This window comes from Betta splendens, chromosome 1 (genome assembly GCF_900634795.4).
Source record: "Betta splendens chromosome 1, fBetSpl5.4, whole genome shotgun sequence".
Taxonomy (NCBI): Eukaryota; Metazoa; Chordata; class Actinopteri; order Anabantiformes; family Osphronemidae; genus Betta; species Betta splendens.
This window is the reverse complement of record NC_040881.3, coordinates 9,939,340-9,952,214: the sequence shown is the minus strand read 5'-3', so window position 1 is coordinate 9,952,214 and position 12,875 is coordinate 9,939,340. Positions and strand designations below refer to the sequence as shown.

General features: G+C 48.1%; 1 protein-coding gene and 1 long non-coding RNA gene across 14 annotated transcripts in view; both read right to left on the bottom strand.

Annotated features, from left to right (window-relative positions):
• Window positions 1-1,130: 1,130 nt before the first annotated feature.
• On the bottom strand, window positions 1,131-6,571 carry LOC129604559 (uncharacterized). Its single transcript, XR_008695561.1, has 2 exons — window positions 3,086-6,571; window positions 1,131-2,374 (listed from the first exon to the last, which is right to left on the bottom strand). It is a non-coding gene; the product is annotated as an uncharacterized LOC129604559 (long non-coding RNA).
• A 3,077-nt stretch (window positions 6,572-9,648) lies between these two features.
• adgrl3.1 (adhesion G protein-coupled receptor L3.1) overlaps window positions 9,649-12,875 on the bottom strand; it is an 86,349-nt gene continuing 83,122 nt past the window's right edge. For all 13 annotated transcript variants that reach the window (XM_055512369.1, XM_055512221.1, XM_055512312.1 and 10 more), the window contains 2 exons: window positions 12,363-12,665; window positions 9,649-12,050 (listed from right to left, as the gene is read on the bottom strand). In XM_055512369.1, the coding sequence (XP_055368344.1) occupies window positions 11,407-12,050; window positions 12,363-12,665 (947 nt within the window). In that variant the 3' untranslated portion in view covers window positions 9,649-11,406. The remainder of the gene's footprint in view (window positions 12,051-12,362; window positions 12,666-12,875) is intronic.

Sequence of the window (12,875 nt, the reverse complement as noted above, 5' to 3'; positions counted from 1 at the left end):
TCAAAATGTTTCCAGATTGTGTCTCTTTTAAGGCGTTCAGGATCCGCACACTTGTGTAAGTGAATGAACGAAAAAAGCTGGAGGCCTCTTTCCTCACCTTTGCACAGCTGGTCAACAACAGCACAAAGTTGGACTGAACAAACAGCAGAGCCTGAATATCTGCGCTCCATTTCAGGGCAGAACATCTATGTATATTGTATACATGGTACGAATATAAAACGTGAGCATTGTTACTAGGATTGATGGCAATCCAGCCATGCATTTTACCAAAAACAGTAGATGTGAAGAGCGTGAGGTCAGAGCTTCACACTGAGTGGACTGAAGAATTAACCAAGGTTGAAGATCTGCACGGAGCTGCTGGTGTTTCTTCAGATATTAGTTGAGATATTTCAGGGCGTCTGCACTAATGACAAGGATTGACGCTTATTGTTAAAAATAGCAGAAGCCTTGGGAAAAGCAACAAAGCACAAAGCTCCTTCCTCATCCATGATGATGAGTAAAGCAGAGAGCAGCCTTTATGGTTTACGTGCATCTGAAGTGCACAGAGCTGCCTGTTGTGTAAATGTACAGGTATAATTTATAATCAGAAGGCTCGTTTCCTCTTTGCTATTACTGAGGATAATACAGTGGGAGAGAAGTAAAGCACAATTGATATTCAGGCCAGCGGTTTGAATTCGGTGTATCAGTACTCGCCCCAAGAGTCTGCTGCCCCTGACCTGCCACGCTGAGACAACTGTCTGGCCTGATGAGAGCTGGGATCTGTTTGCTTGGATTTGTTCTGATGATTGTGCAATTCCCACACTGTCGTGCACCTAAGCCGTCCTGCGCCCGGCCTATGATTGAATCAGCAGGAACGGGTTAGGGATGTGCGTGTGTGTGTGTGTGTGTGTGTGTGTGTGTGTGTGTGTGTGTGTGTGTGTGTGTGTGTGTGTGTGCGTGTGTGCTTGCTTTGTCTCCTCCTCTGTGCACGTGTGAGTGTATATGACCTGAAAGTAAAAGCTTTGACCCTCGTATCTCTCCTGCTGTTCCATCCTGTTTCTTCTTGTTCTCTCTTTAACGGGCTGATACTTGTGTCTGTCCAGAAATCCACTGAGATGTTTGTAACGGTGAAACAAAACACAATAGATGAATCACGTTGTAAAGCTTTTAATTTAATTAGCTGGGAGATGGTGGATGTGATCTGTGGATGCTTTACAATCAAAATATTGGGGAGAACTGAGTGAATAAAACACAAACAAGTAATAGATCTGCAGAAAGTCCACTGTTAAATTACAGCACATACATTTTGCAAGTTTACATCATCCTTTGTCCTTTTACACTTGTTGTGCTACAGCAAAATAAGACACTCACTCCCACACATGCAGCGCTGACTGTCCACAGAGGAGATGCTTCGGAGCTGGAGAACAATTTTAAATAAACTTCCAAGTGAACCATTATCAGCTTGTCAAGACCAAGTGTGTTTAACAAAGCTGCTGCAGCTCTGAAGTCGCTACCCAGAGGGGAATTTGATCTGATGAAGGCAATGAGGTTGATGTTTCGCAACCCATTTGTTCTTTCTCGGGAGAGAGAGGGAGAAAACTGCCGATCTGACTTCCCCTCTCCCGCAACATTGTTTTCAAATAAGCAGCCACCCTCATCCGTCCTTGAGACTCTCCTCGGAGTCGAACAGCCGAGACATCAGCTCCTTCGCATCGTCCCTCAACATACAGCGGCACCGTTTGTACAAAGAGATTCTCAATCAAAGGTAGCGATATCCTTCCAGCGCCGAGAGCCGAGAGTGTGTATGTGTGAGTGCATGAGAATGAGGGGTAATTGAGGCACTTCATCCCTCAGTTTTGATAAGAGGACAAATGGTGCATGTAGTTGCCATGGAAACCTTTGTTTGAATGTAACAGTACAAGGATCTCAATTCCTCCACACAACACACACATATTGCTCCCCCCGTCTCTCTCCTGCTCGTTCTGTCTGTCATGTGAGAGCGCACTCCTTGCATCAGTGATTTGAAAAGAGGCAGCAGATACATAATGAAGAGTCCTTGGATCCAGCACATAGCAGTCAACACACGAGCGTCGCCAAATCTTAGGATGTTAAGCGAGTGCAACACAGAAGGCTGCAATTCATCAAAACACAGACAGAATATGGACGTATGGATGTGCAAAATGAAACACGCGCCCAGCCAGGTGACCGGCGCTCACGCGGGGAGTGTGTTGGTAAATTGTTAACATTAGGAGCTGCATTGCACCTTATGCATCTGAATGCGTCTCAAATTACATTTTAAATTTAGATGAGTTGTTGCAGTTAGCTGACAAATGTGTTGTCCTGTTCGTTGAGGGCTCGAGGCGTCTGGGTCCGACGGAGTCCATTCAGGAAGAGCCTTGGTTTCCAGCGCACACACACACACACACACACACACACACACACACACACACACACACACACACACACACACACACACACACACACACACACACACGCAATTAGACATTCCTTTTGAAAAGTAAGAGAGACGCCAGTGTGTGTGTGTGTGTGAGCGCCTGTGCATGCGCTATGTTGTGGCTGTGGGAAATTAATTAACAGCACATCCATTATAGCAGGTAATCACGCTCGCAGAAATTTAATCAAATTGAATGTTTAATGGCGCTCCTGCAATCTCTTCTGTAGGCGCCAACGTTTGCACAGCTCCTTCCCGCACAAAATACCTGTTGGTTATTGTCAATAGTCTACTGTACCGACACGGCTCACGCTGCGGCTCTACACAAATACCTGAGATCTACGCAAATAATGCAGGAACATGCAGGATGGAGGTGTGAGCCTGTAAATGTTTGCACCCAATATTTAACCCACGTACTTCACCAAAAGCACCGAGACGAACATTTTGTTTCTAGGAAGAGGCTTCGAGAACTCACCTCCCTTTAAAAACTAAACAAAACCCTCATTAAATGTTTATAAAAAATGAATAAAGTTGGTGTAGGTTTCAGCAACGTGCCATTTTGAATGATTTTTTAATTCTGAAAATTTCTAATAAATGTTTGTTGGCACACAAGTAAAAGATGGGACATATGAAAGGAAAACCTTGAAGCCTCACCAACTCAGAGTGCCACTCGAACCCTCATTGTTTACAGACGTCCCCAACTGAACACACGGTTTATTCGCTCCGGGTGCTGAGGAGTGAGAGAGGCTACAGGCCAGCCGGAGAGGAGAAAAGACCGACCGGGGGAACGAGTCAAATTCATCTCAAAGGTGTCTCTCTGAGCCACCATGTAGCGTAGCCATAGCAACTGGCGCCCAGCACCTCCTGGAGGGAACGAGAGAAGGATTCATGATTCATATCCAAACAGCAACAGCCTGAGAATCCAAATATACGGAGGTAGACCGCCACCCACGGGGAGCCGGCGTGACAGCTGTGAGGGGGCGGGGCCAGGGAGAAAACAAATAAACAAAAACAATCAGGCCCGTGCCCAGTTTGCGCGCGGTCATTGTTTTTCTGTTGGCCCCCGTGTGATCTGAGCCGTGTTGACTCACGCTGACAAACTGTGCGTTGGTAAGAAGTAATATGTTTGTAATGAGTAAGGTGGAGCGCGGCTGGCAACTCGGCCTGTGAGTCAGATCCTGCAGAGTCACACCAAGAGTCACACCAGGTTCAATTAAAGCCAAGTGGGCGATTTGCAGGTGAGAGGTCACCAACACAAAATGCCTCTGCAAGGAAACGTCCAATCTAACCCTTTCGAACAGAAGAAGTCGTTCTCGCCACGTTCCACGTTTCCTCCCAAGGAAAGCCCGCCGCGGTCCCTGCCAACCAAAACACCGCGCGCGTGCCAGGGCTACTCGCGCACCGCGTCGAGCCTGAGCTGAGAATACCGCTCGGAATCATAACAACCCAGATTGGGATCTCTTCATTACCGAAAGTCCCTCGTCTTTGCTCTTGCTTTGCAATCTAGTCGTCTTTGCCACGTTTTTGCCGGCTGAAGTAAGTGGCAGCAATCAAGGCCCTGCCTGCTGGGCCCACTATAAGGCAGCTGTGCCTCATTAGCAATCACGACAAAAAGGGAGATCGGGCCCCTGGGAGACACCAGTCTGGCCCGCCGCGGTGCCCTCCCGCTCGTCTTTGTCTCGTCTCCGTCTCGCAGGCGCATCCTTCGCACCTCTGTTGCTAGGTAGCTTCCTTTAGCTTTCTACAGATGTGGCTTTTCACTCCAAACCGACAAATTGTGTTGTTTTCCACCCTCGTCCCCACTGATGCCCATTAACAGTTAACTCTACTGGTGGAGTTACTGCGCTGCTCTAATGCAAAACAAACACCATTTTATTCTAGCAAAAAGCTTAAGCAGGTGATTCTGCCGAAAGTAAGTATTAATTATCTTTTGTCTGAGATTTATGATAAGCCTTTCATGCTTTTATTCTCATTTATGTATATTTATAGCAATGCTTTAATAGAGGCTCTTCATGACAGACAGCAGCTCACGTGCCTTGGATGTATATTCTGTACGTCTGATGCAATGAATTCAAACAAGTGAGATTCTGTGTGTGTGTGTGTGTGTGTGTGTGTGTGTGTGTGTGTGTGTGTGTGTGTGTGTGTGTGTGCGTGCGTGTGTGTGTGCGTGCGTGCGTGCGTGCGTGCGTGCGTGCGTGCGTGTGTGTGTGGAGGGGGTACTTTACTGAGTGGAGAGTCATACACAACAACAAAACCAACACACAGAGCAAATATAAGTGAAAGGTAAGTTTGACTCTCAAGGAATTCAGAAAAAAATGGGGCAATAATCAGTAGAGCCGAGGTTATTTTTAGTGCAGACATTATTTCTGCTCTACAAAAGAGAATAGACGCACTGGAACATGTTTCTTTCATGCTCGCAACACACACCTCTAATAATGATTTGTTTAGACACAGCCCACTCATTGATGTGTTCAGGGTAAAACCAAAAATAGAAATATTATTGCTCACAATAAAAACTCAAGACCTACGACATATGGCATCAACTACAATAAGTATTACAGCCACCGAACACATGCAATTACCCAGCAATGAAGCCCAAATTATACTTATTATCTGTAAATTAATTATAGTATGAGGCTGCTGTTATTACGGAACAGGAGAAAGCTGGAAAAGGCACAAGATAGGCAGAAAAAACATTTAGTAACACGTAGTCTTAACTCAGTAGCCTGAGTGAGGACCAGAGGAAGCCCAGCTTTGGGTTTCTATTGTATTTGGCCACTAGCCTAATACACACTGGTCACAAAGTCAGTGTGTACCTATAAAGGACACCAGTGTTGAACGATAACAGTGCACCTCAACAGGCTACAAGTCACCTGTGCAAAGAATAGCAGCAGCAGCAGGAATCAAGTCATGTAATTGTCTCCTTATTGGATACTTTCTTTTAATATGTAGTAGGATTCGATCCTTAATCAATATACATAATGAAAATTAATTGCATTAATATGAGAAGTATTTAGAAATGAACTCAAAAGTAGTATATTGTATAGTACATATATATATACATATATATACATATAGACAGACAGACAGACAGACAGACAGACAGACAGACAGACAGACAGATAGACAGACAGACAGAAAGACAGACAGAGTATTTTTAACTACTACTACTACATCTACAGAGAGCAACAGTTCGTGCATGTTGTAACTCCTCTCCTTTTTATACAACTCGTGTATTCTCCCTGTTTGGTGCGTCTTGAGGGAGGCTCACAAATGCCGTCATTCATTGCGGTTCTATTAACGTTCCTCAGACCGACATCTTCCACAACTCTAATAGGATATGATATGACTCGGCCTGCAGTGTGTAGCTAATCACTTAGCTATCATTTGTTAGCTTGTCTTGCTTTTGGTTATACTTCTCCCACACGCTACAGCTTCACCGTCGCTACAAAAGACTTGTTTCCATGAACTCCACCATTTGTACGTGTATTTAAATATTATTAATAAAAACAAACTGTGTTAACGCACATTGTCTGCGTTAACGCGATTAACGCCCAGCACTAATATGTAGTTATAGTTTTAATTTACAGACGGGTAATTGGACTCAGGTCTGGCCTCCTGCGCCCCCCCCCCGTCACGGTGCACACTGGCAGTAACTCGGTGTCTAGCTGTCATATACACTGGTGACTAGCCCTGTTCCTTTCCCAGCCTCCCCCAGCAATAGTCTAAATGTCAGTGTTTTCTGGGCTCCTAATGTGTTCTTAAAATAGTGCCTCCATTGCTGAGCCTCCGAAAAGCCGTGCTCCAGAAAAAGGCACCGTGAGTCTGACTCACAGCGCAGGCAGCAGAAACGCCGCGGCATCCCATAGCCAATTAAACATGCACGGGGGCGTAGGTGACCTCAAAAACGCCAGCGGACGCGCGGAGCGCTCACCCGCCGCCGCTCTCCTGCTCCGGCCTTGCTTCTCGCCAGTTTAGGCGGGGGATTATTCAGGGCGGCCTGCGTGCACCCGCTCACTGTCTTCCTCCCGTCGAGGCCTCTCGCAGAAAATTGAGGTGAGGCGACGACAGGAAGGAGCGACCGGTTCAATCAGAGGAGTCAGCGCAGACCTGGCCGTGCATAAACGTGCACCGAGAGAGAGAGAGAGAGAGAGAGAGAGCAAGAGGAGAGGAGCCTGGAGAGGAGAGAGAGAGAGAGAGAGAGAGAGAGAGAGAGAGAGAGAGAGCACTCGGCGCTCGGATGTGTTCCTGGAGGTCAAGGCCGGGCCCTCAGAAGCGAACGCGTTGGAGCCTAATCAGCAGCCAGCTAATCAACTCAGACGCGGCCGCTTTACGGCGGACGGAATTCGAGCGCGACCCAATTAAAACCCGTGTGAAACGGAGACGGCGCTTTAGGAATTCCAGAACGCGGGAGCCGCGCTTCCCGTCCCGTCGGAGATTCCAGAGGAGCTGGGAAAAAGCGGCGCTCGTGCCAAATGGCGCCTAACAGAGCGGAAGAAACAAATGGCACGGAAGTGTCGAAATGTCACGCTGTGCGCGGATGGGCCGAGTTCTCCGCGTTTAATCGGATTCAAACGCTGCCTTAAATGTCATAGTTGCTTTAATTAACGGGGGCCGCGGCGTAATAGCGGCTTCACAATGGAGCTGCGTCTCGCCGGGCCGTTCATTCACATTCACACTCCCTCCACCGGCCGCGCAGCATTTGGGGACTTGTTTGGAGAAAAGAGGGAACTGATCGGTCGCCCTGTGTTTACTCCAGCTAAGCTAAAATATATCATCTGCATGGTATCAGAAACCCCTGTAGCGTAATGTAAGACGCTCTACTATCCTACTATTTTAAACTGCCTGTGAAGATGTTTCCTCATTGCTCCGGGACTTTATTTTAACGTTGCCATTTCTCCGAATAACGAGTTGCTCAAACGTTTCTCGACATGTATTTTTCCAGCGACTCAGAAGTATTTTAGACTATGAGTTTTCAGGAAGAAGGCTTCGTTATTGTGCGCGGCCTGCTTGGCTTAGCTCCTCTGTAGTCCCCGCGTTCTGTAGTTGCCACATTTAGATTCCCCCCCGCTCTCCGCAGTCAATAATTAATCATATACGATAAGCAGATTGATACCTTTTAATTTATTCGTCTGCTCGTCCTAGCAGGCTGCCGCCTCTGGTCTGTGAGCGGAGCCTGAGAGACGTGTCACCTTGTAAGACATACTGAATGCCTTCCCTTGAAGGAGGGAAACAGAGAGAGCAGGAAGATAACACAGCCAGGCAGCACTAACCGATCAGAGCACTCCAGCAGAGATATGACCCACATAGACCAATGCTCGTTTAATCAGCCTGCTACTGGCAGTGCGGTGGGGAAAGGGGGAGTGTGAGCGTTAGGTGGCTCTAGTTAGTTTGAAAGAAAACTAAACCACATTTATAAAAAGAGAACGCCTTTTTCTTACCCTGCTTCGTCGTCTCGCACCACATTTCTCTCCCTGCCTTTGTCTGTTATTTTCCATCTGCACTTACGCCATTATTTTCTTTTCTTCCCTTCCAATAAACTGAATCTATGATCAAAGCAGTTACGAAACTGTGAAAGTCCTCAATAATACACAGACACTGCACAGACATTATGCCCAACTGCCTTACAAGAAGCATTGGTGGTGGAACTGCTTCAAAAAAAAAAAAAAAAAAACAAGGGCACATGGCAGTTCTGTGAAGCTTTTCATACATATCCCAGGCAGGAGAAAGAAAGAATCTGTTTTCTTTTTACAAAATAATAATGGAAATTTACTGTCAAGTCAGGCATCGATCTAAAAAGTTGCTGTACAGCCACAACAAATACAAACCAAGCAACGCCAGTGTGAGATATACAGATGATAGATGGGTGGAGGTGGTGCAGGTTGAAGTGCTCTTACACATACTTACTGTTATTGTGAAATTAGTTAACAGCTAGTGCCACAGTCTGACAGGAAATATGTAGGATTCTTGACTCTATCCGTAGCATGTGGACAGGAAGAATGGATTTGAGTCAATGGGGTTTTGGTGACAGACCGACTGAACAAAATCGACTTGTGACCTCAGTCAAACACATAAACACATAAAAAGATGACAAACACTGAGATCCTGCTCTCCAGAGTCAGAAACACTGGAAAAGATAAGCAGTCATCTCCCAGCTGGGGTTTTCCCCAGTGAAGAGGCCGATCGCTGGGCAACATAGATCATCATGCCAAGAACACAAAATGTAACTAATAGGTTTATTGATGAGCCACCTGTTTTCAGACGGCCTTGTCTGCGGATGCTACTGGGTTCGGCTGCAGCGGCACGTCCTCCGCCTTCAGGCAGCACTCGGTAAAGTGTGAAGCAGGTCAGGAGAACGCTGGTACTTTTTGAGTTTTCACTGTGGACTGTAACTTCTCCGAGTCCGGGCGCTAACGCTGGCGCAGTCAGACGATGCGTAGATGGAACCCGGCGCGTTCCTCCACCGCCTCCTGGCCATTATTCATCAAGGCTGCTCCACTCCGAGGCCAGACGCTCCAACTCGCTGTGCAACTCCAATAAAAAAAATAAAAATAAAAAAAAAAAGAAGTCTTGCCGAGCTAACAGGTCCCAGTTGGTCTCATCTACAGTAACATCGGCAGGGTTTCTGAGAACGGGTCAATACAGCACCGGCTCGCTGTCTCTCGGCGGCGGTGCGGGTCGGAGGAAGGCATGGAGGGAAAGGCGCTCACCCGAGACCGGGGTCATCGACGGGCCGCGGCGGGTTTGAAGAGCAGCAACAGACAGAGGCCCGCGCTCGCACTCCCTCGGGCCGTGGCCCCGCGACACGGCCCACCACCTGCGGGCTGTTTTGCATAAATACATCCTAAAGCAGCGGCGCCCGGCGTCGTCCGCGTCTCGGCTGCAGCGCATCTCCCCTCGTTGCATCCGGGCGTAAGAGGAGGAGGCGATTATTAAACGGAGAGCGGGCGTTTGTCCTGAGCGCAGAGTACACGCAACCCTGCGCTGGTTCGACACCGAATGCGTACAGACACTAAAGGTTTCCGCAGACTTGCAGGAAGAGGTCGAGTTTCAAGGCCGAACAGCCGCCACTGGTGCAGTAATTGCCTGCTGGCACGTCTCCCTCAGTGGCCTGACATGCATATTCAGCGCGAAAACCTGCCGGGTCGCGTCCTCTGTTTGCATTCGTTTACGCGTAATATCGGATAAAACACTGAAGAGGCTTAAAAACCGCAAAGCTATGTCAGTAATTTATTTGTTGGCAAACAACTTTCACTGTTACAACAAATATTAGTTATGAGATCATTCAACTTGGAACCCATACAAAAAGAATAAATAATTAGCAATAATATTGTAATAATCATGATCATAATAATTTAAACAAAATAAACAAAAAAACAATCCCAGGGCCGCTTTGTTTGCTGCCGCCTGAAGCCATCTTTCTTTCCTCTGAGCTCGTTTCGCCGCCTTTAAACCAATAAACAGATAAATAAGTATTTTCTCTCTCGGGGACATGGAGGGGGCTTGTGGGATACATGTGCAAGCTACACTTCATACACTTATGAAATCCAACGCCTACTGTAAATGAGCGCCGCACAGCGCTGCTGCGTCTCCGCCGCGCACGCGATCCTGGCGCTTTTGCAGGCGCGACCCACACTTCCCCCAGCGGAGACAGTGGGACTCTGTTCTTTAGGTTTTGGAGAATGACATTTGTTATTCGTTCCGCTCTGTACAGCAAAATCTCAACCAGCACAGCACGGTCATGTCGCATCTCACCGACGCTCCTCGCCGGGCCTAAAGACAGGAAGTGCTTCTTTCACCAAAGAATGAGGCGACCAGACCATTAGAAGCAGCACTTTCCCCCGTTGAGCTCTTAATAATAACAGTTGCTCTGCCGAGCGTAGATGACAGCGGTGTTGCTATAAAAAGGACCAGAGTAAAATGTGTGCAGGGTGCGTGTCTATCAATCAAGGAGTGCTCAACTGTCGAGTTTATCAAAGAGTGATATGAGATTGTTCCTTGCTCTCGCTGTGGTCTACGCGTGACCAGAACACATCATGACGGATCAGAACAGGTCCACAGACAAAAGTTTTGCAACGTAAAAGTTGTAAAATAAAAGACTTGGTCATATGCAACATTTGTATTTGTATTCTGTACAATACATAGAAAGTGTGTGTGATTTCTTTATAATCCTTTCAGAACTGAAAACGTTTACAGAACAAAGGAGAAGAAGCAAAAGAAAAAACTTTTTCTCTTTTAGTTCAGTTTTGTTGTAATATGATCGTCCGCCTTTGTTTTCCGGTGAAATACACAGTAGCTGCAGTCACTACGACTCGCGGGAATGTTACACCACCCAGAAACAGCTCCGGTTTAGCAGGTACAAACAGGAAGAGAACTCAGGGCATCAGCACGATGTGGTCGCTGTCCAGATGCCCGGTACAGTTTTAGGATGGTCAGTGGTTCAGTCTATTATACATCCTCCACTTGATTGGCAGGTGGCGGGGCGGGACCCGTCATCCCGGTGTGTCTTTGAGAGTGAAACAGAGACAGACATACAGACAAACAGAAGGCAGCTCCTTTAGCCAGGGCTGGGCCACGCCCACGGAGTGGTGGGGGTGGACTATATGCTATGATCTGCTAGAGGTCCATGTTGGGGGACGTGTAGGGCTACAGTCAGTCCAAGGTTTCAAATTAAAGTAACAGGTGGGGTAAAATTACAGAATCCCTCCCTTTTCCTTTCCTTTCCATGTTAAACGCTCCGTTTCTGGGTAATGTTCACAAAAACGTCCCTCGGATCCTTTCTACAGTATCTGCACCATTTAGGACAATACATTCAGCCTGCTTTTCACCAGCCGCATCTCAGCCATTTAGTCAGGAGCCGGTCCGGTCCGGGGCTGGGCCAGCTCAGTCTGTCAGTCAGCAACACAGAATGTCTTAACTGGAAGGTTGGAAGTGTGACAGTGGTTTGGGGAGGGACAGGAGTCTCTCGTTCGGCTCTATAGACTGGTAACCAGGTGGGAGGGGTCTACCGGCGGCTCCTCGGGCGACGAATCGGACTCCTCCTTGCTCCCGGACACCATGTACCCGTCGCTGCCACCGCGGCCCATGTGGTAGTAGCTTTGTAGCTCGTGGAGGTGATTCCTGGAGCCCAGGTTTGGCATGCTCTTATAATAGACATCATCCAGCTCCGGCGCGGTGGCGCTCTTGCACGGCTGCAGCTCCCCGGAGCTGTCCTCCTCGCCGTCCGTCAAGCCGTTCATCTGGCCGTCGGGGAGGTCCGTCAGCACCGGCATGCTGGTGTAGAGCGAGTCTCTGTGGCTGGGCGAGTGCGTGTGCTCGTTGGTGTGCTCGTTGGTCAGCAGGGGGAAGAAGCTCTCGCTGGTTTCCTGGGGTATGTGCCGCGGCCGGGAGAAGCTGTGGGGAGGGGGCGGGGGCGGCGGGTGGCTGTCCGGAGGGGGGGGCCGCGGAGGCAGGAGCGGCGCGTTGGACTCCTCCCTGATAATCTCCAGGCCCAGGTTCTCCTCGTGGGGGAAGGCCGCCGGGTTGTCCATCGCCATGGGGCCGTTGTCCTCTTTGCCGCTGCCCACGCAGCCGCCGACGCCGCTGCTGCTGCTGCTGCTGCTGCCTCCCGCCATGCTGCCTGGAAGGACGGAGCAGGGGCGGCGGTTAGAACGCACCGGGGAGAATTCGTCGGTTCGAGAGCAGTGATTTTAGCCGAGGGGAGGAGAATCAGCATCATCTGCCTGAATTAGCCAGTGGCCTGCAGCCTCTGTGACCTCAGTGTGCAGATGTTTGCTCACAGCAGGCAGCAATTTAATAAAACACTGTAGCTTGTACATAAAGGCCAAAAATCTACTATTTAAGGTTTGAATATATTTATATATTGCTATTTAATTAATCAAAGAGTTTACACATTCAACATGCAAAACCTGGCTTAAAGGAAACCAGTCACCTCCGTTGGCCATGCTGCTGTTCACCAGCTTGTTCATCAGGTTGTGGTTGCGCTCGGTGGTGGCCCTCTCGTGGTTGTTGAGGTACGAGGGGATGTAGTTGGAGGTCAGCTCTTTGAGGATCTTCTTCTCCAGGGTGGTCTCCTTGTGGTTGCCGTGCGTGCCGTAGCCGCCGCTCCGGTCCAGAATCTGGACGCAGTCGCTCAAGTACTCGCTGCTGGCCATGCTGTAGTTGTTGGCATGGTTACCATTAAGAGGCAGCGTATCCATAACACTGGAGTCCCTTGCGTTGTTCAGGATGCCCTCTGAGGAGCGAATAATTAAAAAAAAGAGATAATTATTAGGATCCTTAAATAAATGAAGTGGATTTTTCAGAAGAAAGATTTTAATTATTGTTTGATATCACAGTGTGTGCTGTGAGTTGAGGATTAAAAAAGTAACAATGATAATTTTCTTGGAAGGAAAAATGCTTCAAGCATCCATAATTCATTTAAGAGAAACCTCAGAAGTACTTT